At 42.4% G+C, this 27243-nt stretch overlaps 3 protein-coding genes and 1 long non-coding RNA gene across 9 annotated transcripts in view; 1 reads left to right on the forward strand and 3 right to left on the reverse strand.

Moving 5' to 3' along the window:
• Window positions 1-459: 459 nt before the first annotated feature.
• LOC102079993 (uncharacterized) lies at window positions 460-17503 on the forward strand. The gene is made up of 3 exons (XR_269065.3): window positions 460-893; window positions 7082-7165; window positions 17446-17503. It is a non-coding gene; the product is annotated as an uncharacterized LOC102079993 (long non-coding RNA).
• agtr2 (angiotensin II receptor, type 2) lies at window positions 996-4198 on the reverse strand. Its single transcript, XM_005468031.4, has 2 exons — window positions 3906-4198; window positions 996-3416 (listed from the first exon to the last, which is right to left on the reverse strand). Exon 2 carries the CDS (start codon window positions 3351-3353, stop codon window positions 2016-2018), a length of 1338 nt encoding a protein of 445 aa, XP_005468088.1. The 5' UTR covers window positions 3354-3416; window positions 3906-4198; the 3' UTR covers window positions 996-2015.
• On the reverse strand, window positions 11828-20115 carry apool (apolipoprotein O-like). Of its 2 annotated transcripts, none has more exons than XM_003445904.5 (10): window positions 19996-20115; window positions 19279-19377; window positions 19074-19199; window positions 18473-18527; window positions 17474-17572; window positions 15230-15321; window positions 15020-15130; window positions 14435-14657; window positions 14080-14292; window positions 11828-12199 (listed from the first exon to the last, which is right to left on the reverse strand). In XM_003445904.5, the coding sequence occupies exons 1-10, from the start codon at window positions 20005-20007 to the stop codon at window positions 12111-12113; spliced, it is 1119 nt and encodes a 372-aa protein (XP_003445952.1). In that variant the 5' UTR covers window positions 20008-20115; the 3' UTR covers window positions 11828-12110. The 2 variants fall into 2 exon arrangements, with proteins under 2 accessions (XP_003445952.1, XP_005468087.1); XM_005468030.4 differs by having other exon boundaries at window positions 14080-14295.
• A 988-nt stretch (window positions 20116-21103) lies between these two features.
• The window catches only part of si:ch211-26b3.4 (connector enhancer of kinase suppressor of ras 2), a 63260-nt gene continuing 57120 nt past the window's right edge, over window positions 21104-27243 (reverse strand). For 4 of the 5 annotated variants that reach the window (XM_019345862.2, XM_025898042.1, XM_025898041.1 and 1 more), the window contains 2 exons: window positions 25617-25879; window positions 21104-24078 (listed from right to left, as the gene is read on the reverse strand). In XM_019345862.2, the coding sequence (XP_019201407.1) occupies window positions 23869-24078; window positions 25617-25879 (473 nt within the window). In that variant the 3' untranslated portion in view covers window positions 21104-23868. The remainder of the gene's footprint in view (window positions 24079-25616; window positions 25880-27243) is intronic. The other variant, XR_003213747.1, reaches the window with a different exon arrangement.

Genomic DNA, 27243 nt, shown 5'->3' on the forward strand with positions numbered 1-27243 from the left:
CATCTGTCATGTTCAGATGTAGGCTTTTTTATTTGCAGGACTGAATGCTGTTCTTGACCGCATGGTGTCCTTCACATCACCAAAAAGCTTCTGCAAGAAAAACCCCTTCAGAAAGGTTACCCATGTGACTCTGGCATTCAGTATTCTCCAAGCGGGTGGCTCCCTTTAATGCGGCTTTTGTCGCGGGTGTCTGTTTTTATACATTCAGAAGTGTAGCCTACATGAGTCATCAGTCTGTGTCAGAGCCATTTTTCCCTCGGCTCACAAAGATCATGAGCAGTGGGACTTTGGGCCTTTGACTGGGTAAGCAGCCAATGGCATGTCATTCAATGATTCTGCAGCATTTTAGCGCCACCCAGTGGCAAAAAAAAATATTCGTCTATTTCGAGTAGACGAAGAAGTTTTCCTCACTTTATTTATCAGCCCCCCCCCCCAAAAAAACCCAAAAAAACATTCAAGGTAGAAAAGAAGAATTTATTTATTCCATTTATTCATAATAAAGCCTTTCACTGATTATTCATTTAGCTTTCCTGCTTGTAAAAATTCCTTGCAACCACCAGTCCGGAACAAAATTACACCATGTTGTATTGGCTCTCGGCTCACAGAGAGACAGCCCAGGGTCAATGCAGAATGCAGCAAATCTATACTGGACACAAATAGCAGGCTGAGATATATCATTGATCAGCTGCAGGCTCCCTCAACCAACACAAGCGGCTGGACTGGAATGCATCATAAGGATATTAGTATGAGATTATGATATCTGGCCTTGATATGTGCGGAATTCGTGTGAGGCTTTCTGGAAGGGGAGACTGGATGTCCATCTGCCAGGCTGACAGTAATCTCAGCGCTCATATTCCCAGGTGGGGAAAGCTCGGAGTCACAGCTGTTAGAGGGTAAGACGGGGAAAAGGAACATTTGAAATCTCTAGTAAATTGATCGGGTTTCACAAAACGGAAGGCATAGTCATTTTGGAGAACTGTATCAAGCAAAGGAAGTGGCATATGGAAAGTGGTTTTTGCTTTATTTCTTTTCCCAAGTCTTTACAGAATACATACAGATAAATGTCAAGTACACATATGATATTTTGCTCCCCCCAAAAGAGGAAAAGTAGACCCTTTTGTGAAATTGATGTATTTCTTTTTAGCTTGTTATGCTCCACAAAAACAATTATTAACTTACTACATTTGCTTAACCATATAAAGTATTATTATACAATGAGATATTTCCTTTTAGAAAAATATAGGATATAACATTTGTATAAGAACAAACCACACTTAAAAAGCGCACTATTAAATTAATGCTAGCTAGTGAGATGTCTAGAGCTAGCCTTGGCTAACGCTAAATTATCAACTAGACTTTTTAAATAATATGGTCTGATTACCCAACATAGCAACACAGCAACCCAATGTAGTTTCTTATATTTCATAGTGATTTGGGCTAGAGGAACATAAAAACCAAAGCAATGCTTAAAAATCTTAAATTAGCATAGATGTAGCTTGCACTGCTTATAGCTAACAGATTTCTTTTTTAATCTGTGGGGCTATAAAACAAGCTGTGAATAAATCATCTTTATATACAGCAGCTATGGACAGAGATATGATCATTTGTTTAGATTTGTGTTTATATCCAGATGGTGAATTCATATGCAGCATTTGTTATGTTTTAGCTTTGTTTGTAGTTTCTAGCAACTCCTGGGGGAATATCTTCTTCATTAGCTGCTAATTGCGCCACTCTGTTCAGTTGCTAGGCACAAACTGTGTCTGTCAGCTGTTTGGTTCTTATCAGGTACTGTACATTAAGTTTTGACAATGTTGTTTTTCCAAAATGATTTCTGCTGCAGCCAGAAATGACATCATGTGAGTGACTCACAAGAGATGCTTGATCACTGTCCAAGTCAAGTGTGGAAAATGTTTTATCTACAGTTATTTTTTGTAAAGCAGAAATGACCTCTGCTAGAATTTGAATTAGTCAGTTTTAGTAACAGCTCCATCTCACACAGCCGAGCTCATTGGTGTTCAGCAGTTATCACTGAGGGGATGAGAGAGTCTTCTCGCTGGAGTCGGGGCTGGGAGTTGGGGCAGGTACGCAGAGCCAGAGGGCTCCACAGTCGCCAAGTCTTTGAGGTCACTGAGTTTTCGAGAGAAGGAGCTCAGCCTGGTGCTGAAGGAGCCCCTCTTCTGGCTGTGTTCTTCCCCTCGGGCCTTTAAACAAGCACACAGGCCCTTGCATAAGCCTCCTAGACGGCCACGGAAATGGTTCCCGATGAAGCAGTAGAGCACAGGGTTGATGGCTGAGTTGGAGAAACCCAGACAGAGGGTGAGAGGGGTGAGGTTTTGGACACTCCATCTTACCCAGCAGCTGTCCAACCAGCCTTCACTTTGCAGCACATCCAAAAAGGTCACGCAGTGGAAGGGGAACCAGCAGAGGAAAAATGCCAGAACCACTGCAGCTACTGTCCACAATACCCTTTCAAGCCCCCTACCCTCCAGGGGTCTGGCCCCACTTGAGCTGGGACTCACAGAAGGGGTGGGGGGTCTCTCCGGTTTACTATAGCCCTCGTGGGACTGCATTGATTTAAAGGATGACATTCTGTGCGGGTGAGACACATTCTGCATTCTTACCAACCCCGTATCAACCAACAAATGTCTACCAATAGCACAGTAGCAACAAGAGATGACAAAGAGTGGTAGAAGAAAGGCCAGAACGATCTTTATCCAGGCCAGGGTCCGATACCAGGTATGATCAGGATATAAAATTGCACAGGCCTCCACACCAAGCGCATCCAGGTAGTAGGTCTCCCTCAGAGCTAAGGTAGGGCCTGAGCAAGCACATGCCAGAACCCACACAAGGATGCAGGTGAACCGGGCGCGCTTGGCGTCTCGTGCACTTTGGGAACGGAATGGATGCACGATGGCCAGGTAGCGGTCTATGCTCATGCATGTGATAAAGAAGATGGACGCATAGAGGTTGAGGTTGTGGAGAGCGCCGCAGATTTTGCAGGCTACTCGGCCGAAGGGCCAGTTGTAACCCTGGGAGTAGTAGACGGCCCACAGCGGGAGCGACAACAGGAACAGCAGGTCGGACACGCAGAGGTTCAGCATGAAGGTGTTAGCTACTGTTCTCCTTGAGGCACTACCATGTGCCAGGACACACACTGCCAAGGTGTTGGCTATGGTTCCCAGCACACAGATCACACTGTAGACGGTGGGGATGACTGTGGTCATGGGCACAGGAGGCCAGTCCGAGCAGAGGGGAGCAGAGGGAGTCGGGGTGGTGTTCACAAAAACCTCCGTCATCGAATAGAGGGAAGAGGTGGAGTTGAAAAGGGAGAGGTCATTTGGGATTGCCATCATGGAACTGGATGTACCGTTGCCTCACACAATTTCACTTCCCTCCTTTGAGTTTTCCAAGGTCAGCTGGAAATAATGCAAAACAAGAGCATATTTAAAATTCAGCTGCCTTTTATGGACAAAGTTTCTCTACACAGGCATCTTTATTTGGTGCGAACCTTTATTAGGTGTCCTACTTGATATCTAATCAAAGCAAAAATACATTACGCCATACTTGATACACTGAAAAAGGCTGTAATCCAATCTTATTGGAATGCTGTAAAAAAAACCATCTTTCTTCGATTAAAGAATACATTTTTGAAACAATCATGATTCATTTGAAAAAGGTTTAAAAGTGTTAAAAATAATAAAAACTGATCTTGCAACAGTGTACAAGTGAAAGCACTACTAACTGCACAAATAAATCAAATTCAAAGCAAGCAGTCATTCGTACATGGAAAATTATCTCATCGACTATGCTGATTCCAATAAAAAATGATTCTGACGGTTGAAGTTGTGATAGAAAACAGAAAACTCTCGCTCTTAGACTAGAAAAGCCATTTATGATTTCTTTACCTGATGTAATTGAGCGTCCAGTCCAAACAGTCTAGCTCTTTTTCAAAGCTTCTTTTGGCTAAAATCCATGTCTTGACATTTTCTCCTCGACCCCTTTAAAAGAAATCTGCACAGCTGAAGACCCCGGACTGTATCATGCTCATGAGTTGGACCGCCTGTGTGTGTGTGGAGAAAACAACCTCCAGACTCTGAGAAACCAGATGACGTTGGGGGTCTTATAGGCCCCGGGAGTCTCTTGATGATTGCACAACAGGGAAGTTGCTGTACGTCACACACCTCCATCACTACCAAGGGGCTGGACTGTGCCTGGACGTAAGCCAGCCTGCACAGAAGGAGAAGAACAGAAAGAAATAAACTTGCTCTGTTCCTTTTTCCCCCTGTATCCTTTCTTTATCCCTCCCCGCCCTCCCTCCAGGAACTTCCACCAGAAACTAACAAAATCAAATCAAGATGTATGTTGTAGTAAAACTTTGTCTCCAGTGACTGCAGCCACACAGCGGTGTGTCATACCTGACCGCAATAAATGGGACGCTGGCGTGTTCTGTATGTCAAACTTACAGCTCTAACTGCCCCCGACGGGGCCTCTGACCCCAGAAAAAGAGGCTCTGTTAATTAGCAGAGCCTCGCACTTTGTGTCATATTGGTCCTGCTGGTGGTCAGATAAGCCATGGGAAATATTTACTCGGGTGAGCGGAAGTCAAACCAGCTCCTGGGCCAGAGAGAAAAAAGGGAGGGGTGGGGGTGGGGGTGCACAGTATGGAAGATGGATGTGGAGGAAGATGAGGAGGAACTGTGGGGAGTGAAGAAGAAGATGCGAAGGCAGAAGGGAGAGAGAGATGAGGGAAAGGAAGGAGAGAAAGCGGAGATTCCCTCCAGTGGTTTTTCATTAAGGCCTCTGGTGAAAGTTAATGAGGGATGCGTGCAAAGCTCCGAGACTGATTACATCACAGCTCCTTTGATCAGCACGAATCTCTCCCCGCCCGCGCACGTTTGCACCTATGCTCCATTACGTGTAGACGCGGGTGCACTCAGCCCGGCATGCGCTCATCGACGCCAGCGCACTTGGATCTGTTTACATGTGCACGCACTCTGCTCCATTGAGCATCTATCGGGACGTGATGTGTTGTAATGGCCGTGGGAAAGCTGACAGCGAGGATGAAGGATGAAGGCGAGACAGAAAGCAGAAGATTTTGAAGGCTGAAAATGAGGAGGTTCGCCGTGGCGCGTTTGCAGGATATGAGAAACTGGGAACGTGCTGCAACTTGCAAAATTATTAAAATGCGATAGCTTTTGCTTCTCCAGAACGGAAACTTTGTCATGCACTGGCATGCTGGGTATGCACAGTTGTTCTCATACTCAGACATGTCATATTTTCATGAGGAGCCTTGCAGATAGTAACACATTCCCAAGCTCTGTAAGATGAACCTTAAAAACCACGTTTTACATGACATACGACCCTTTAAGGCATCCTGTCCTAAAGGTCACTAAAGCTTTAAATCAACAGTCCTCTCAGAGACAGGAATGCAAACACACACACACACACACACACACGCACACAGATAGACAGAAGCCAAAGGCCCTTAGTCATGACATGCAACAACTAAAAACAGAAATTTCTGCTTTCACGCTGGCCAACAGAAATACCAGATGACAGAGAAAGCAGAACTATGTTTGTGCTTCACCAGTTCCACCCTAACAGTGATCAAACTCTCCTTACGTCTCATTGGAAGATATTGTTCTTTTTACTCTACTAGACTTAGTTTGCCTTAAAATAAATACACAGAAACTAAATAACCACATTACTTGTGCAATATATTACCTCTGCAATATGTATGCAGAGTTTCATTGATAGGTGCTCTTACTAAACAGTGACGGCAAATATCCTTAATGTGGTCGTCTCAAACCATAGCTGTGGCTGTGGGCACAGGAAATCCACCCACCTGCTTTTCAAACCTAATATTTGTGACAGGCAAAGGAGGGTGGTGTTAAAGGGGGAGGATGCAATTGCACTTTAATGTAAGCCTTAATATGGCTATATAATATGGCTCCAGACTCAGGACACAATTCCCCTGTAATTACATGGAATTTCAATTATTTTAGTTATAATTACAAGTAATTTACATATAAACACACTAGACTAAGGGAGCGACAAGTCAGGCTTATAGAGGAAACAAAGTCATTACTATAAACCAGCGGTCCCCAACCCCCGGGCCTCGGACCGGTACCGGTCCGTGAGTCGTTTGGTACCGGGCCGCGAGAGTTGAGGCTTGGGTGTGAAATGTATTGTTTTCAGGGTTTTTATTGGTTTTCAGCGTTATTTTGTTATTGTTTTTATCGTTAACTCGGTTTTCCTGGGTCTTTTCACGTGTGTTATGAATAAATCTTCTTTTTTTTGGTACCGGTACTAGTTTTATTTTGTTGTATTTATCTGCAAAAAAGTTGGGGACCGCTGCTATAAACTATAAATAAATTTACTGAAAGTATAATTAATTTCTCTTAACATCAAAGGAACAGAAAACAGCTGTTATACAGTAGGCCATGTCATCGCACGTCCATCCATCCATTTGCTTCCACTTATCCTTTTCAGGGTCGCCAGCGCCCCGCTGGAGCCTATCCCAGCTGTCTTAGGGCGAGAGGCGGGGTACACCCTGGACAGGTCGCCAGTCTGTCGCAGGGCTAACACATAGACAGAGACAACCATTCGCACTCACATTTACTCCTGCATTCACACCTATGGGCGATTTAGTGTTTCCAGTTAACCTAACCCCACTAAGTGCATGTCTTTTTCACGTGGGAGGAAGCTGGAGAACCCACGCAAACTCCACACAGAAAGATGGTGGACTTGAACTCAGGACCTTCTTGCTGTGAGGCAACAGTGCTACCCACCACCGTGCTGCCTGTCATCGCACGTGTAAATCTAATTTAATCTGGTGCATTTTAACGTCCTGCTATTAGGCCTACGCGGCCGGTGTGATTATACTGTTACAGCTTTATAAACACAAATAAGCTTAAAAAGTTATTTGAACCTTCACAGTTATCAAGATGATTACATTTTGTACAGTTATTATGATGGACCTGGTTTGACCTCTGTTGTGCTTTAGCGCTAAACAGATTGAAAACACTGTGAGGCTGTAAGTAGGTTAAGAGGCTAATTTCAATTTTAATTCTGGTGAAAGGTTGTGTGCAGAGGATTGTGAGCAAGACGACGAGATGGAGGATGATGGAAGTGAAGCGAGAGGAAAAGGAAGGTCGCTCTGAAGGTAACAGGAAGGACAGAGGGTGCTCGACAAGTGCTACAAAACTGACAACTGAGCTTTTTTATGTCACTGGAATCATAATTATTTAAATAAAAATGAGAAAAATAATACAGCCTTAAGCTTTATACTCCAAGCAGACTGCAGGATGTTGGGAAATGAGTTTAAATATGAGATTTCAAACAATAAACAATTCATTAGTGGCTAATGACCTCTGTAGATAGTTGTGTGCGGTTGTCTGCTCAATTAATTGCCAAAAAATATTTAAAAATCAGAAGATATGTGACAACTATGGCTCAAGAAGTGAAGGTGGCTCACAGACACCGATTAGTTCTGTGCTTCACCCCTGACCGCTGCACCGCTGAAAAATGTTCAAAAATCAAAATGATTGTCTTGCTCAATCATACACACACACACACACACACACACACACACAGAGCTTCCTTTCTGTGATGAAGAAATGAAGGGAATGTTTTCTTTGACCTTTGTCAACAATTGGAAAGGCAATCACACAACATCCTATCTGCAAACAATCAATTAAAGCGGCTCACGGGGAATTCACTTTTCAAGGCGGTGATTGCACGTTAAAACGAGGCAGCGTCTGCTGCATGTTCAGAAATCCCCAAATCATGCATTCACTCGGGCTGAGCGAGACCGAGCATGTGTGGGAGAGCGGGAGGCTGTGTGTGTGTGTCTGCACAGTCAGGCACCAGATAAGGAGAGCAGCGGAGCAGAGAGCATCAAACCTCGGCTCACCTCGCAAACCATTGCTGGACATCACTCTCCCAGCTAATTATTTTTTCTCACAGTTCATTTTAGCCTGGATTAAAAGCATGACATTTAATTCATTATTATTATCATCATTATTATTCCACTAGTGTAGTTTGCCAGGTCTTTCTGCTTTCTGTTTCCTTGGCACTCATTAAATAAAATGATATTAACAGCTGTAAGGAAAAAGAAAAAAAAACTACAGCTGATATCAGCAGCCTGAAAAACGTGCCAAACTCTGCTAAAATCAGTTTGTTGCTCTTCAGCGGGCTAAATTGCTGCCATCTGATTTAATCCCACACTGCAGGAAAAACATGTACTGCGAACACATGCTGGCCTGCATAATCAGAGGAGGAAGTTGTGCTTCAGTAAACATGCACGGCTTCCATGACTCTTGTGTTTATGGTTTTTTGCTGATAAATGTGATATGTGTTTATTTGCTGGTGGTGGAGGCGGTGGGGAGGTGTCCCTTGCTGAACAGACCCTGAGAAGATAACCACCACAAACCATAACCCCCATAAAGTCCTCTGTGGAAAATCCAGCTCATTGGGGTGAAAGGTGAGAGGTCAGGGTTGTAGTCCCCCCCCCCGCCCATTTCCTCTCTGCTGGTCAAAAAATCAGATCTGAGAGCACTCTGGCCTACATGCCAGAGTCCAGTCTTCTTAATTCTCAGAACACGGCTCTAGCCGCTGTTGGTGTGGGATGCTATGAGGAAAGGGACCCTATATGTGAAGGGGACCCTTGAGGGAAGCCAGATGAAGCTATACTTAGTCACATCTGTGTGTGTGTGTGTGTGTGTGTGTGTGTGTGTGTGTGTGTGTGTGTGTGTTGGGGGGCCACAGCTTATGGCAACAAGATGTCCGTCCTTCCCTAACAAGCTGTGAGAAGAAAGGATTTCACTGATTTCCAGGATTCCCAACTCTTTCTGGTCACTTCTATTTTGAACTGAATCAATTTGTTCCATATGGGTTTTTTATTATTAGTAGTATTATTGATGCTGCTGGTTGCTGCGGTTGTTCCTGGAGGAACTGTCAGACCTATTTTATTTATATATTTTTTTTAAAAACAGACTCCCTCCAGTCAGTAAGTTTCTTGCTCCCGTGACTCAAAGCAGCGGCACAAGCTGTTGCTTTGATGCCACACGAAGCCAAGTTCCCGTATGTGCGCCCTTCTCCATATATTCCAGAAAGAAGAACGTGCAAGTACGGACATCTTGTGACTCACACTACATACACACAGGCGCAGAGGATCCCAAGGGTCGTGACTCCGGACAGACTCGTGCAGAGTTTATGAGGTCCAGGGTCCAGCTCCAGTTCCTCTACGGGGCTGTAAAGAGGCTATAAAGATGTGAACAGATACCTCAGCCCCTCTTTACAAATACAGAAATAAGCAAAAACATGTGGCACCGGGAATGCTGTTTTTTGTGTATGTGTGTGTAAACGTGACGCAGGTGATTTAAAGCACTGAGCAGCCTACAACAGCCGGTGTGGCTTATCTGCTGTAACTGCAGTTACTGGATTTCTAACAAAGGGAGGAAAGGAAAAGGGGGCAACAAAAAAAGCTGTATCTCAGCTGGAGAAGCAAAACCATCCACTAATGGAGAACTGGGAGTATTCTGCCTGGGAGAAATGTAACATAAGATTAAACATAAAAATGTGCACCAACAAAAGATATCATCTCCAACAATACCAAGACCGGAGGAAGCAACTGTTTGCAGGACTGGAAACGAAGAGACAGGGTTAAACCTAAATATGCTAAATCAGGGCTTAAATGATCAATAATAGCAATAAATGTAAATAATCACTGAAATATACAAAAGTACACAAATAACATGAAAAACAGAGAGTTGTTATGACTTTGCACTGGTAGATTGCACTCTGTAAAAGGCATCTGCCTTAGTTATCCGCCTCTTTCCAGCTTTTTCTAATTACAGTAAAGCCTATGGCAGACCAAATAAATCAATAATTAAAAACATACAGTACCTCAGGGTGCTTCAGTGCCCGAACAATAAAAACACTAAAGTGCATATAAAACAGTTAACGGTGAAAACAAAGGTGTCAGCCACACAGGGAGAGCACACAAAGCATGTGATCGGAGCGCTTGGGGTCAGCCTGCAGTCTGCACAGCTGCCAGCCAGGAGCCTATTTATTAATTTGTGATTTCGCACCTGATTGGCTGCTGGCTTCTGCTCGGCTGTTAATATTCTCGAGCTAGACACACACACACACACACATACGCAAGCACACAAACAAAAATCACTTTTCAGAGAACACAAGGCATCAATGCACGCTTGCTGTTCAAACTGCTCGGCATAATCATTCCCATGAATAATAATTGCTCGGGTGCTGTGCTTACATTATGATTTTATTGCAACTTTGAAAATACCATTCAAACTTTTGGTTTCTGTAAAGCATCATCAGTAGGGATTAGCTTTTAGATTATCTGACCCGGTGTCTGACTTGTTACAACTTGATTTGATTCAATGTTTAAAACGTGGCTGTTAGGAGCCACACTGGTGAGTCTGTTACTGTAAATCATAGCACATGTAAACCCCAAACATTAAAAATGTAACCATGGTTCTGGAGGAAAAGTCAGGGCTCATTATCTCTTCTTAGTGGGTGTGAAAGAATTGCAGTACATTTCATGCATGTCAACGTGCTGATTGTTATCAGGAACCCAAATAACTTGCGTGATATTTACATATGTGGAAAATGTGAAGGTGTGATGACAGTTTTGTTCTAGACAAAACATGTTTACTCTGCTGAACGAGCAGAAGTGTTGGCACAGACAGATCAAAACTGTCCCCTCTCACCCGTCGCAGCACATGGCCATCCTTCCCTGAGCCTGGTGTTGCTGGAGGTTTCTCCTGTTTAAAGGGAGTTTTTCCTTCTCACTTTTGCCAACTGCTTGCTTATGGGGAGTCAGAAATAAGGTTTTCTATTATTGTAGGGCAGGGGTGGGGAACTCCAGGTCTCAAGGGCCGGTGTCCTGCAGGTTTAAGATGTGTCCCTGATCCAACACAGCTGATCTAAATGGCTAAATGACCTCCTCAACATGTCTTGAAGTTCTCCAGAGGCCTGCTAATGAACTAATCATCAGATTCAGGTGTGTTGACCAAGGGTGATATCTAAAACCTGCAGGACACTGGCACTCGAGGCCTGGAATTGCCTACCTCTGACTTTTAAATATAAATCTAAGAGTACTCAATCTTCATTAAAATATAATTAATAATATCTACAACCCATTACTACAAACTGTGACAAAGGTTATTATGGCAAATTCTGGCCACTGCTGTTGATACAGGATTAGCACGTACTAAATGTGCCCTTCAAAGTAAGATACTTTGAACAGAGCTGCGAGTGTGTACCATATGGGTTTCTGCACAAGTTGTTGTTATTCATGGACTAATTGCAGCATGAAGACTCACTATGTGGATCGTCTTCCTATAGAAATGGGCCACTTTAATGGTCTCCCTTCAAAGATAACTCCGGTTCATGCGGCTCAGATGATTCCTCATGTTTAGCTGCTCATTATATGACAACTCGGGGTTTGAGTGAAATTCTGTTGATGCTACATGCTGGAAGTGCTGTAATCAATAGCAGACAAGACCCAACATGAATTCATGAAAAATATAGATTTATTTGAGTTCCATAATTAACAAGTGAGGACAACTTCCTGTGTTAGCGAGCGAAACAGCACTAGTCCATCTTGTAATCACCACGAGCACATGTGCAGATTTTTCAGTTCACCAACACACTGGGCTAAATTACAATAAATAAAAGCACGCTGCATTCATGACTGTGAAAGTTGGAGCACAAAAAGCCAGTATTTGTTAAATGACACAGAAAATTTCACAATCTGCCATTTGGGGTATAAAAGCTTGTAAATAGTAGTGGGTGTTTTTTTTTTTATTCCAGTTTTCTGTCCCACGCAAACTGAGTGTGCCCAGATTCACTGCCTCGCTGCTGCAATGCAAATGTACTGGGATGTTTTCTGTGGAAACAGCTGATGTGGGCAGACGAAATGAGAATGGAAATGTTGATTAAAGTCTTTCTAACTGCGATTGCTTGCAAAATGGCCTATTTACAACGCATAATGATACAGAGCGTTTGTCAATTAGAGTGAGATATGAGATGGCAGTGTGTGTGGGAATGAGGCTTCTCCTGTGGCTGGCTGCAGTCTCTCAGCTTCGTGTGCTGTACAGGTCTTCATCCTCAGGGCTGGACTGGCCGAAGTCCATGAGAGAAGGGTCGGGCTTGAAACTGGAGCCCTCTGCAGGGCAGCAAGAGAAATGCAAAGCACATAAATAAGAGAATTTGTAGAATGAACTTTTATTAACAGATGAAAACATTAAGAGTTGCCAGGTGAAAGTCGCAGGTTTCTGTCTTTATGTTCAGCGCAACAGCCAAACGTGCAGAAAAAGGTGATGTTTCTTCCTAAAATCGCCTGAATTCCAAGCGATTGGATGCGTTGGTTCTTAAAAAGTACAAATAAATCTAAACTGTGTGTTCAGTCATCTGGGTCAGAGGGCCCGGTGGCGCCAGTGTCCGGCGGCCTCGCCTCTGTCAGTGCGCCCCAGGGTGGCTGTGGCTACAATGTAGCTTGCCATCACCAGTGTGTGAATGTGTGTGTGAATGGGTGGATGACTGGTTGTGTAAAGCGCTTTGGGGTCCTTAGGGACTAGAAAAGCGCTATACAAATACAGCCCATTTACCATCTGGCTACACAGGAATCCTTTGAAAATGCGGTACAAAGATATGGAAATTCTTATGAACAAACTGAGTGTTTAACAAATCAAACAGCTACAGTGACTTTGCACTTTTTCCGCAGTGGGTTCAAAGAACCTCTGACCTCTGGAATAAAAGGGATGGGAGAGACAGTGCTGACATAAACTGCTACTTTTACCAGCTAAATGGAAACATTGAGTTAAAATCTAGCAGAAATACTGAAAAATATAATGTGGTATAGTTTGACACAGCTTGTGTTACTATGAGCAACTCATGTTAAAGAATTTATATGCAGAGACAAAGCAGAGATCGCTGCGTACATACATTCTGTCAGTTTTAGAGCAGTTTAACCCACACGTCAGCTCCCAGTCAACCTACTGGGACGGCAACCTCCTTTAAACATTTACAAGGAGCTCCGGTTGCTGCCTTGTGGAAGAAGATCTGCAGCAACATGCAACGGGAAACGTATTTTCTTGGAGGAAAAAACATCCCAAACACATCCTCTTACTGTGATTTCACTGGAGAAAACTGTATTATGCAATATGATATCACTTCTTGGTAAAACTATCTTTCGGTTCAACTTAAAGCCAGGCTGAGCAGACTGTAACTAAAGCCCTGCGATTCTTTTTAAAATGCATATTCCACATACCGAGTGCTGTGAGATGTTACATCACATTCCTCTCTTTTCTTTCACATCACACAGTTTGTGCAGAGTGAGTCAATCCTCAGTATGTCAAACTGCTACTCAGATGTACCGAAAGGATAAGTAAGCTGTGCTGAAGGATGAGATGTGAAGAGTTAAACTGTAAACTAATACAGACTTATATCATGTTAGGAGGTAAACCTGAACGTCCTACAGCGACAACAGAATACAAGTCCCAGGTAGCAGTGATCATCATAATAATAACAACTATGTAGAACACAAGACCCACAACCTTTAGGTCTCCACATTTAGGTAACCACATCATTCTTAGAAGAGGTGAAATGTGTGAGCATCAGGAAGTGAAGGCTCACTATGTTTGTCTGTGGGCTTTAAAAAAAAAAAAAAGACATTTGTTTGTGCTGGTCTACTGTAAACACCCAAACAAGAGCAAAGGTACATGTGCAGAAAGTGTTAAAGTACAACCAGTAACGGCTTTGTGTTGGATAGGTGTTGGTGTGGGTGTGGCGGCTGGTGTCTCGTTAAAAGCAGCAACTCCTCCATGCTATCTGACTCAACTAATTGACATTTCAGGGTAGTGGAAATGTAAAAGGTTAGCAGCACACATTAAGTGTAGAGTAAGAGCTGTGGAGTGATGATTAAAGCATAGGTCCTGCTACGTTAGAGTGGATGTTTTGATTTGATCTCTCTGTTTAGGTTCTCATTTCTTCTTATTTTATTTATTTATCAACCTTTTGCTCTTTGACATGAAATATTTTTGGTACCTGTGGCCTCACTGGAAGCCTCTGGAGTAGATGTTTCTTCAGAGGAAGATGCCGACTCGACTGGAACGGCCTTTATTGTTTCCGGTCCTGAGCTTGCAGGCTCGGATGGGCTCGCGTCCGTGGATACATCCCCGGAGGCTTGTTTTCTATCCGATGCTTCTTGGCTTTCAACAGGGGCCGGCAGCTCCTCTGAGGGAGGCGCGGACACTTTTTCTACTGGCGGAGAATTTGCCAACAGAGCCGGAAAGAGCGGGAATTAAACCACCACTGTCGATATAAGTCTCTGTGTGATTGTGTGTGAAATGAAGAGATGGAGACAGAGAAACAAGACGACAGGGATCAATACTGATAATACCTGTGCTGGTCTCTGTGGGGGCCTGGTTGGGGGATATTTCTGTGGCTGTTACGGATGACTCTTCCTCTGTTATGACAGCGACAATGGGCTCATCAGAGATAGGATCAGCTGATTTCACCTCTGTGTCTGAGATTGTAGAGCTCTGGGCTGAGGTGTCTGTAGTGGAGCTGGGCTGTGAGGTTTCTTCAGCCGCTGGAGGCTCTAGATTTGCTGCTATAGCTGACTAAAAAACAATAAAAAAAAAATCCTCTTTAATGGTGCACAATTAAAATGTACAATTTTCTTGAATATTTAAGTGCTAAAGTTTTAGATTTAAACTCTCACAAAATATGCCTAAATCATGTGTGAGGCACAAAGAGCAAAACTACACTAACAATCACTTATGAAAGGCAATGTGTAGGAAAGGAAATGGAATATAACCTATTTACCACACAAACGGGATTTTTTTCTCTCTCAGTAAGTAACACATGTAGAGAAGGGAAAGGCACCGAGTGGAAAGCAAGTTACACGAGCTGAAGTGCTGTTTAGGTTTTAGTCACACAGTAAAACAGCTTTATAAGTCTTTCTGCTTAAAAGTCTGTTAACCTGTGGCTGTGAAGCAGCAGTCTCTTTGGCAACCGGCTCCGTGGAGGCGAGCAGTGAAGACGCTGCAGCACGGCTCCACTGCCCTGCAGCGTAAATCTTCTTTCCCGTCACCTTGGGAGAACAAAAGACAACGCTCGAATTAAACTAGGAAAATATTAACATTTATAGTGCGAATTAACAAGATATCCGTGCTTGAGGAAGCAGCGTTACCTTTAACACTGCCACTGCTTGTGCAGGGTAGCACACTGATGCTCCTGCGCTCATCAGGCCCAGTGGGACCGCTAACCTCTTGAAACGAGAGCCTGAAATAAAACATTTTGCAAAGCAGGGCAGCGATCAATACAAGTGGGCAGAGGTTAAGTACTGGAGGGCAGCTACTGAACTGCTACATCCAGAAAGGTCATCCTCACATAGTGTGTTGCAGCACATTTTAGCCAACACAATGCCCAGGTTAACTTAAAGACATTAACATTTTCATGCACTTTAAATGACTCTATGGTGATAGGAAGAAAGAGCGAGGAAGACAAAGTACTGAGAAAAGTGAAACTTCCTCAGAAACTTCTTGTGGTAAACTTTGGGCAATTGATGATGAGGGGTACTTCAGCTTCAGCGGCTGTGGTGTCTAAATCCTGATAATCACAGTGCTATCTCGTACATGAAAAAGTCACGCTAAGATTAAATACACATAAATAAATGTGGAGCGTATGTGCATTTTAAAAAACAAAACAAAAAGGGGGGTAATACAGATGTTCTTGCTTAACAAACAATGCATGTCTCTGTGCAAGTTCACATGTATTGTGAGATGAGAAGTGAAGAAAATATCTCAAATGTTCAGCCCATGAATACATTAAGTAGAAGTTGTAATACTTTATTTCCTGTGTGACTGAAATGAAACTTTCTTCTGAGACATCTGAGAGCGTAAAACTAATTTGTGTCTTTCTGAAATGACTTTATATGATTTTTTTTCTATGTTCTGCAAAACAAAAGAAAAATATTAAATGGTCTAAGAAAAAACGTAAAGTGCTGTGATCCTTAGTAGCAGAGCTCGTGTCGCACCTTAACAATCTGGGACTGTTAAAACACACAGCCCAGAGGTCAAAGGTCAGAGCCTGCCAAAGTGTCAAGCCCACTGGACGATAAGTGTAAGAAGTGTCCTTAATGAATGCAGTTTGTAGAACAAATACACTGTTGTTGTGACCCAGCGACAGAACAGGAGTCGAGTTTTGCTGATGAAATTCAAAACACTGTATGTGACCATTTAGTGGCACACTGATGAGTCAACAGCAATGCATGTTTATTGAGACATATTCAACCAAATGCACTTGTTTTTCAGGATTTTCATCTTTAATTTTGATTTCTAAAAAAAAGGATTTGTTTTGAGTTACTTATTCATTAATGTATCTAGATCATACTCACAAACTCTTTCTTCAGGCAAAGTTACTTAAATTCCAGGATCTGGTTAATTACAATACATCCATAATTTTATACAAAGCCTTTAATAAACTTCTACCTGCAAATTTACAATCTATATTTGAAATTCGAGAAAGGGCTTATAATGTGAGAGGCTTTGGACAATTCAAATTACCCAGAACTCGAACAACCCGTAAAGGTTTTTGTGTGTCTGTATGTGGTGTGAAAATCTGGAACAGTCTGAGTTTACAACTGAAACAATGCAAAAATATTCATAGATTTAAATTTCTCTACAAACAGTTGGTCTGGTCACAGTATAATCAATGATGGTGTTAGTGTGCTCTGAAATGTCTGTTCTCTTACCATTGCTGGTATGGATTCCAAGGGGGAAAAAAAAAAAAAAAAAAAAGTTTGTGTGTATGTATGTATATATATGTACATGTGTGTGTAGATATATATGTATGTATGTATATGTATGTGTGTTTGTTACTTGTAATTATTATTGCCTGTTACCTGTGGTAACGCAAATTATAATTAATATATTCTGTATTCAGTTATGAAGGTTCTATTTGTTTTGCTTGGGCGTAGCTGCGGGAAGTTTATTGTTTCTGTTGATAAGTGAATATAGGGGTGGGATTTAATAAGTTTTCTTCATCCCACTCCTTTTCAGGTACATTTTGTTGTTTGTTTTTGTTTTTTGTGCACTTTATGTTCAACTTTATTGTTGTGCCTGAAATGAACAAATTAAAAAAAAAAAAAAAAAAAAAAAAAAAAGCTTACTAGCAAAATCTTGCTGTGTGTGCAGTGTTTGCGTATGCCACATTTGTTATAGTCGTATGCAATGCTTTTACTGGGTCACATGGGGCTGGAGCCTATCCCGGCTGTAATATGGCACAATGGAAAGGTCACCTGTCTATTGCAGGGCACAGAGAGACAACCGTTCACACTTAGACCAACACTCTTTCAAACATTTTCCTTTATTTAATACGAGAAACTGATTAAAACGTTTCTTGCAGGCCTAAACTGTTTGTGAGGTCGAGTTACCTTTCCGTGCCAAGAACATGCCAAGCAGGCCAGCCACGGTGATGGTGCCAAATCTGGGCAGAAAACCAGGGGGAGGGTCCTTCAGGTAATAGTATAAATCTGAGGAGCAGATAACAGAAATCAAGATACTGACAAAAATACATTCAGCTTCCTTAAAAAAATGTACTGAATACATCACAAATTAAATATGTTTCTAAAGGTGCTATTTACATGAAATTCTGACCAGATTGTGTTAAACAACCCATCCAATCCACAAATGCCACGATATCAAACCAAAGATGGCCATAAATTAAGTTATGTGTAATAATGAGAAATGACACAGGGAGAAAGTATTGTACACACAGTATTGAACTTCACTGTTGGTATGGTGTTTTGGGGGTGATATGCAGCACCTATCTAGGGCTGCTTGACTCTCAGACAACTCTTCTGATAATTCTTTTCACTCCTCTGTCTGAAATCTTGCAGGAGGCACCTGGTCATGGTCGGTTTATGGTGACATGATGTTCTTTCCACTTTGGGATTGCTCACTGGAACCTTCACTAGTTTAGAAATTCTTCGGTATGTTTTGCAATGGCCTTGAGAGAGCTCATTGGTTTTACACCTTAGTAATGAGACTCCTCCTTACAGGCCATCAGTTGGTGATGAACCAGCTGATATTAATTTGCACTTTGCACAAGTGGCAGGATTGATTTCATCTAGTGTCATGACTTTCCACAACTTTTTGCACCACCCTTTTCATGCGTTTGATACTTTTTCCCGGTGTCATTTCTCGCTATTACACATAATTAATGGACATCAGTGGTTTGATTTCTTTGCATGTGTGAAATGGATGGGTTGTTACAGATACCTGGTGAGAATGTCACATCAATAGCACCCCTTGAAATATATTTACTTCGTAAATTTGTGACATGTTGAAAACTTTAAATGTCTTATTATTATTGAAATTTTATATTTAGGTGCAATGTAACTAAGACTGTTGTTTGCCTGTTGTTTACTCACCTTCTCCAGCATGGTAAAGATCAATACTTCCCCTTTTCACAGAGATACAGGCACCCTGCAGGGAACAGAAGACTAAACTGAAACCACTACAAAAGTTCATCAAGAACATGCCTGTTTAAGCAACACTGAAACAGATACATGTGAGTCAGTGCTAACTGCTCACCCCCACCCAACAACCCGTGTTTCACAGAATCAAACTGTCAAATCTTCTTGCAGCAAACTTCATGCAGTGTAACTTCACATTGTGAAGTTAAACTGCATGAACACAGTTTCCTGTCTAACTCCTAAACCTGCAAGAATCCTTCCTGCACCGAGCACTTGCAGCATGTGGGATTGTGCTCTGTAAACCACAATGAGCAGCAAAAAGATAGTGGTGTCAACTAAATTCGCAGGTGCAAGATAAGAGTTCTCTGGTGCATTTTAGCTCTCATACGTTTAAATATAAACACATGTTTCCACCATCTGCTTGTGTTAAAAGTGCAGAAGAGGATGTGAAAGCATGAGCTACATCAGTACTTGACGGTGAATGTGAATGAGATTTTTTCCGACATGCAGCTTTACATGTACACAACGGGACAAAAAAAAACAAAAACGTGAATACCTTTACAGTGTGCACAAATGGTAGTACTGTCTGTCTGGCTGTAGTCACTCCACTCTCGATGACCCCCGGACTCTCTGGGACAAACTTACCCTGAGCAGACTGCAACACCGGGGTGTAGATGTTGAGCTGGGGAAAGGGAGGTAGAGAGTTGGTGTGTTATTATGGCTATGAATGGCAATATCCCATATAAATCATGAATACACACCTTTTCTCGAGTAACCAGCCCATCAGCGGGCGCTTCATTCACAGAGTACACACGGAGGGAGGCTATTCCCAGCACAGTCGGGACGGCCACCATTACCACCTGGCGGGGGGGGGGGGATACACTGTAGTGTCAGTCAGCTCAAAGCAACACCACGTCACTATCACAGCTTACTTCGTGGACTTTGAGTGGAAGAATTAATAATAATACCACAATATATTTCAAACCACCGCTTTTCCAGTCTTTCAAATATTTATTTATACTGCATTAATGAACTTCTAAGTATACATCCTGAGTTTATTCCCTTTGTTTTGTGTGTACAAACTGTTTTCAACTAGTTAAGCTAACTGACATTAATGCTAGCGTTACCCTTACCGACTGTGTTTGTGTTGTAGCTTAATGTGGCTCTAGAAAGCTAACAAAGGCAGGACTGACAGCTATTAAGGTTAAACAGCTGTTGCAAACTTTTAAAGACGTAACCTCTGCTAAAACCTTCCTCCGTGTATTCTTTTTAGGAGTCATTCAGCGAAGCTAGCACAGCACACATAGCTAGCAAAGCTTTTTCGTGCAGCGTAACAACGCCTGAGAGGTGACAACCAGAACAAGTAAACATTAGCAGCTACGGGGCACTTGACGCCAACACACAGCCTACACTTTCATTGAAAAGTCATTGTAATAAAAGCTAAAAACTTTGCTGAAGAGAAAATGACATGCATTCACCTTGGCCGCCATGACAGCGCTCTCCCCCTTCTTCTGTTGGTTACAGCTTCAGTCTAGCCCAAAAAACTCCGCGGTCGGCTACTGCCACCTAATGGGCTGAAGTGGGAGTTGCAGCTCGGCTGTGCGATCCTACTCGTCAGTTAAGTCCACATGTTGCTCACCCACTGAGCGTACAGTTGACCTTTGCTTTTGTACATTTGCATACGTGTAATTAAAATAAAAATAAACTCCTACTCGCAGTTTCACATGTAAATGAGTTGTTATTTATGTTGCTGAAACATTGCCAGCATCGACCCTGGGGGGGCCACATGTTCCAGCACCACAGGATTTCTCCACATTTAGTTTAGTTTTAATGAAGTGAATATATATAAGAAAATTTACTGTACTACTTAACTTTGTGCACAAGAGCTTTAAGATGTGTTCAGTCAGAAATCAACCTACACACACAAAGTTCTGCACCAGAATAGCCCAGGTGCACATGTTGCACTGGATTTGATGAAACAGTATCAGTCTAGGAATTAATTTTTGGGTTGCCGGTGAAGCCACTAGATATCTATGCTAAGGTTTGCAACATTGTTTACAAATGGAAATACATCAGGAATAGCTGCTGATTATGTCTTGCATTTCAACAGCATCCTTCTTTTGCTCTCCACCTGGACTATTTACCTGCAGGCAACCAAAGCCTGCTCAAACCTGTTTTATTAGTATTGAGAGTACAAGCAGACTACTAATGGAAGCTTCCAGTATCAAAAAACCTTCTCTATATTCATATGCTGAATCTGTTTAGGCAATTGTGCACATACTCATTCCAATAGTAAGGCCCCAACAAGGCTATAGATCCCCAAGAAATGAATCCAGAATAAAGATTATCTTTAAAAGAGTGCAAATGTGAGTGTGAAGGGCTGTCAGTGTGTCAGCCAAGTGACAGCCTGGAAACAAAGCTTTTGCCCACCACATTATAAATTGACAAAGATATGATGGATAGATGGATGGCACGGGTTGCACAGCATACCATAGGGCTTCCTGCCCTTAACTTGAAACTGTTATTAATTAGAAGACACGGCAAAACTCTTTCAATAAATCAGAGGAAAGGCAAACATTAACCGGCCATAGTGCAGAGGATTCAGTTTATTGAAGTCAAAGTTTAACAACTTAGGTTTACAATCTGTATTTTCTGTAATATATATTCATATATATGAAACCAAAAAAGGCTACTTTAGGAAGAATAAATGTAATTTTCTTTCTTTTTTAATATCATCTTTAGTCATTTTAATGTACAGAATAACAGTAAGCTAATATTATCCTTGAAAAAGAGCAATATGTTCCTTTTTTTTAATGTCGCAGTGCAACTTACATCTTACACACCTGTGCAATGTACCATGAGGTGTACACCCCTGAAAGAACACACAGTGGAATCTCCCTTTTCGGCCTGTTTCTGCAGGTTTACACACACAAAAAGATTCGGGAGGAATAACACAGTCGGTGCCTACAAATGAAAACTCTCAGAACTCCTTTAATCTACAGTATGTCACCTGCTCGGCAGAGCAGCGGTTGGAGAAAGAAGACCAACACTACAGATGACAAACAGAGAGAGGTCTGCAGACTAAAACTGTATTGTAACTCTTCTACAGCTGCGTGTGTGTGTCTGTGTGTGTGTGCGTGCCTGTGTGCGGAAATAGTCAGTCCTTTCGTTGCCAAAGAGAGGATTGGGAGGCACAGGGAAAGTGCTTGCATCATTGAGTTTCTTTGTGTTACTCTCAAATTAATCATTAAAAAACAAACTAGCAAAAAAACAAAAACAAACAAAAAACAGGCAAATAACATGAGCTATATCTCTGGGGCACGTTTGATATTTCACTACAGTGTGACATGATGAAAACTCATGAAGAAGAACAGTAAAATATGAAGACTAAGTACAGACAGTGCTGGATGCAGCAGGTGCTACACGTGTCTCTCGGAGTCCTCGACACTGGGGGGCACCGTTGAGTCCTTGGCCTGATATTGCGGATGAAATGATTCATCCCGGTTTCACAGACATTACAGACCGTTTAGTGCAGAGGTTGTGACTGCCCAGTATCAACCATATGCTTAGAGGGAATGTCAAATTAGCTTTCACTTTGGAAGCAACTGCAGTGATGTCACTTGGAGTAAGGTGTAAGCTTCTTTAGGATGCAGGTCGGTCTTCTATGTAAGCCAAACATCAAATTATAACCTGCTGCTTGGATGCTAAAGGAGGAGGAAAAACCTCCCTTAATTCTCATGGTACAGTACGTGTCTTTAAACACTGCAGAATGAAAAGCAAAGACTTGAAAGCTACGAGCACATAAAAAAAAAGTCATCCTTCGACGGTACTTTTGCATCTATCTTGCGCTACGAGTCTAATTATCTTGCAATTGTGAGAAGGAACAAAAAAAAGGAACACAAATGATCCACAGTATTTTACCCTGTCCATTCAAATCAGTCCCAGGCCTCTGTCTCATGCAACGCACCACCCAGAGAATGGTCAGCCGTGATGTAAACCAGTAAAGACCATCAGCGACGGCTGTCGGTCGCCTCCTATTTGCTCAACTGCTAAACACCCTGCATCTACAGAGTGAAGAGGGGGACACTGCAGAACCTTGGCATAGAATACATCATACTTTACATTATATCTATGACACAAAACGTAAATAGATTTTATATAGTCTTCTATGTTTAAATATATTTGTAGACTGTACACAAATCTTTAGAAAATGAGACGGCAAATGCTTTTACCTGATATTTGAACAGCAATGGTAATGAGGCCGATGACACGTAGACCCTGTGATGCAGCCGATGAGATATAGAGATATAGAAAGTGCATTCGTTGTAGTGAGTGACTGAAAAAGAACTCTCTAAGCTCTTGCATTCACGGTTTAAGGAAAAAAAACTATGAAAGAAACCAAAAAAAGTAATAATAATAAACTTGTTTTGCACCCGCACAAATACATACTCTCTGTCTTCCCTCCGCTACCTCTAGAAGCCTATCACAGTGGTAGTGGAACGCAAACATTTACATCAGTATACACAGCAGTATACACATATACACAAGTCTTTGAGGACTAGAGAAAGAAGTCGCTAAGAAAAGAGAAGGTGATGGAGAGAAACGAGAGGAAGAGAAGATGCCAACAGAACTGCACTCGTTCAGAGGAGCCTCCTTCAGCACATGAATCCGGCCAGCGCAAAGGGGTTCTCGCTGATAAACCGACATTGCTGGCTACCTCTCACAGTCTCACACTTTACTTTCCCCGCACTGTCCCGTGAGATCAGCCTGAAATAACAGTGAGGTCCCTGTAACTCAAAAAGATACGCAAGAGGAAAAAAAAACAGAGAGAGAAAGGGGGAGAACTGGTGGCTCTGGGTGCAAAGTTCATCAGTACAAAAGTACAGTGCTGTGGTGAAAAGGGTTTTCCTCTGTATTGCTGCTACATAGCTCCCCCTTACCCCTAAAATAAAGCAGAAAAAAAGCAAAAGCAAAACCAAGATAATACAAAAGAAAAAAATTGTGTTAAAAAGTCTGTTTTTTTCCCCCCGTTTTGCTTGACAAGCGTGTGGCGTTTATGCTGAGATCCATAGACAAAGGAAGATTAATGCTTTCTGTTCAGGCATGCAATAGGCACCCTGTGGGGTCCTCGGGATTATCAAAAGTTCATACACGCAGGTCTCAGGACTGTTCCCTCTATGATATTTACACATCTTACAATGTGTGTGTGTGTGTGTGTGTGTGTGTGTGTGTGTGCATGCTCAGAGTCGTAACCAGGACAGAGGGTTAGCTAATGTAAAGCTCCGTGTTACTGCGCGCGTGTGTGTGTTTGCGTGTGCGTGTCAGTTCAGCCTTCGCTTCTCGTCTCTTTCTCACACGTGGGTCTCGATGAAGGAGTGTGTGTGGGTCATGAGAGGCGCGGCCAGCGGGGAGAGGTCATCCTGGCCGTTGGTGCCGGGGCTGAGCTGGCAGATGTCTGAGAAGAGTTCGCCGTGCCACTGCTTCCATTCTCTGAAGGTCTGGGAGCACAGGCCAGGGTCCTCCAGGAGGGAACAGATCACTGCTAGCTCCGACTCTTTGGCCTGTAGGAGAAGAGCGTTACCACATTAAAACCTCACGTTTGTTTTTGTGTGTAAAAAAACCAACGACCTGGTAACACTTATAATAGACCCTGCGATAAAGGATGTAGTTCCCCTGTAATTAAATGGAAATTCAATGTATTTCATTTGAAACTACAATGTAATTGCTGTATGTTTATCTATAAATACGTTGACTAGAATAAGGGGGTAACATGTCAGTCAAGAAAATTACTTACACTGTAAGTAATTTTAACTATTGTGTAAATATGTACTTCTATGTTAATTTTACAGAAAAACATTATTTCCCCATCTTGCATCTTACTTTTCGGAGTGTGGGCCGTATTATGAAGGGGGGAAATCTTGCTTTTTTACATCTTTATTTTTCAATTCAATTCAATTCAGTTTTATTTATACAGCGCCAAATCACAACAACAGCACTTTATATTGTAAGGTAGACCCTACAATAATAGAGAGAAACCCCAACAATCATATGACCACCTATGAGCAAGCACTTTGGCGACAGTGGGAAGGAAAAACTCCCTTTTAACACTAAGTCTAAGGAGCTTAGAAAGAAAAGCGTCTGGACTTCTTTAAGTTGCTTGAAGACGTTTCAACTCTCATCCGAGAAGCTCCTTCAGTTCTAAGGTCAAATAGTGGACAAAGAACCCCCTGATGATCCTCTACCTCATCACACGAGCCAAGATGTGAAAACGGGTGTAGGTCACAAGCAGCCAAGGTTTTGGGTGAGCTCATTGTGAAACCTAGCCCCACCCTATCATGTGATTTCCTGAGGTCAGAAGGCCCAGGATGCGAGTGGGCGTTAAGGCGTCTGGGAAGGGATCTCAGAACTGGATTATAGATGGCAGACAGTTGGTGTCATAAACCACCGCCTCAGTTCAAGGATGGTCGTTCACAGTGGACATAAATGGCTTCTTTCACTCCTCTTTCAAACCATCTGTCTTCTCTGTCCAAAATGTGAACATTGGCATCCTCGAAAGAGTGACCTTTGACCTTTAGTTTCAGATGGACAGCAGAGTCTTGTCCCGTGGAGGTCCATTGTCCCTCTTGGGGGGACTCTCCACTATTTGAGCCTAGAACTGAAGAAGCTTCTCGGATGAGAGGCGAAACATCTTCAAGCAACTTAAAGAAGTCCAGACGCTTTTCTTTCCAAGCTCACCTGGATGACTGAGAACCTTCACAGACTTTATCAGGAAGAAACCTCCGACAGAACAAAGCTCATCTTATTTTGGGTCCATCTTTAATTAAAATTCATCATGTTGATGTGCATCAAGTAATAAATAAAGACGTTAAAAAATAACGATGTGAAAAGGCAAGATTAATCCACTCCATAATACGCCAGGAAAGGTACAGCATACTTATGATGTAAGGAGGGGAAGTATTGTTTGTTTTTCTGCAACATTTCCATGAAAGGACACACTAAGGGGACACGTGACTGAGGGAGTTATGGGTTTACGGGTATTAGAAAGTTTTAAAACATGTCAAATCTTTGTTGCGTTCGTGACAGAAGTTGTTAATGATACCTTCAAGGTGCTACGGAGGGCGCGGACCCGGTGCAGCCTGTCGTTGAGCAGGGGGTCCCTGGCTCTCTGGATGAAACAGCGTCGAAGCTCCTGCCTGCTACATGGTCTAGGGTCTCCTAAAGCTGTCACGTTGGCTTGCTCCAGGGCCCGATAGAGCTGCTCTAGCCCATCCAGCGGCTCGGGCTCGCGGCACTCCGACACTCGCCGCTCCCGTCCCTCCGACACCCTCCTCTCTCTGCTCTCCACTCTCAGCTCCCGCAGATCTAACGAGACGAACGCTGAGAGTCAGACCGATCATGTACAACTGACAGAAAAAAAACTAGCAAACAAAGTGGCATGTCGTCCCACGCTCCTCAGAGACATTCTTGTTTTCTCTGGGGCTTTTTTCAAGTTAACTGAAATGTTTTTGTCCCATATCTAGATTTGGATACCTTTATACTAATGTGACACTGTTTTGTCTTTACAAAATAACTAAATAAATAAACTGTGAAGTAAAGAGAATTAACTCTGATCACTGGCACAAATAATCCTAAGAGCAGTATAAATAGTTTCACATGTGTCACACAGCAGGAAAGAGTCTATTTAGATGCATTCATAAAACTGGGAATACTCAGTGGTTTAGGCAAGAGCTGCCTGGATACATGTGACGCCCACCTGCTAGCATGTACTGGAATATTAGCTGTTTTATTCGCATATTGGTACAAAGGGCTTCATATGAGTGAGTTCCTGCAAAATTTCAAGACTGCACTGCATCTGCAAAAACAGCTTAAGGAAAAACTATTACTTTCAGCTGCTCCCTTATTCACGAGGGGTCACCACAGCTGGTGGCTGCATGTGTCTGATTTTGCAGATTTTTACACCAGATGCCTTCCTGATGCAACCCCAAAGGGATTTGTGTCTCCTCTTGGGATCAAACTGGGAATCTAAATCAGTTGGTATGTGGTTGAAGCACAGAAACGAAACAATGGTCCTGAAAACACTTAAAGCAGACTAACATTTAGCTTCTGAAACGGTCTTCCCGTTTCAGCCCCGAAACTCAACACTATTGAAAATTTGTGGACTATGCTTCAATGCCAAGTCCGTGCCTGGAAACCAACCAATTTAAATGAACCTAGTGCCAAAGAGAGGGGTCAAATATCCATCCAGAATTATGCCAGAAGCTCGTCGATGGCTCCCAAAACATCTGCAACTCGGTGAGGGACATTTACCCGAATATTTGTGGGGGGTGTACTTAAATATTTGACCCTACATGTATACTTTTGACTTTCTGTGGATTAGAAAACACCCAAACTTGTTTCCAGTTCTTGTTTTTTAAAATAATTAAAGATGTTGCCGTACAATCATTAGATCCTGGAAAAAGAAGAGTTCAAAGAAACCATTTAAAGCCCAAAAGCATGAGATTCATGCCCATGAGGGTGTGTATATAATCTTAGAATCACTGCAGACTATGTTCTGGGCTCTACATAGATTCAAAGCAGAAGTTTAAATGAAGTTTTAAAGTTTAGACGATTTTTTGTTTGTTTTGTAGAAATGGAAATATCAGAGAAATATTATTATATTATTATTCATAGATTTAAAAAAAAATATTTGTATCTGTCAATGATCACATGACAGCTTATATTCATTT

Source organism: Oreochromis niloticus, linkage group LG2 (genome assembly GCF_001858045.2).
Source record: "Oreochromis niloticus isolate F11D_XX linkage group LG2, O_niloticus_UMD_NMBU, whole genome shotgun sequence".
Taxonomy (NCBI): domain Eukaryota; kingdom Metazoa; phylum Chordata; class Actinopteri; order Cichliformes; family Cichlidae; genus Oreochromis; species Oreochromis niloticus.

What these genes read in the sequence shown, in the direction of transcription:
- apool (XM_005468030.4), bottom strand. An exon ending in CTGCTGCTTCACAGCCACAG is followed by an intron (nt 14,658 to 15,019) that starts GTTAACAGACTT and finishes ATTGTTTTTTAG; the next exon opens with TCAGCTATAGCAGCAAATCT. An exon ending in GGCTTCCAGTGAGGCCACAG is followed by an intron (nt 12,200 to 14,079) that starts GTACCAAAAATA and finishes GCTGCCCTGCAG; the next exon opens with AGGGCTCCAGTTTCAAGCCC.
- agtr2 (XM_005468031.4), bottom strand. Translation starts at nt 3,353, where the DNA reads ATGATGGCAATCCCAAATGACCTCTCCCTTTTCAACTCCACCTCTTCC.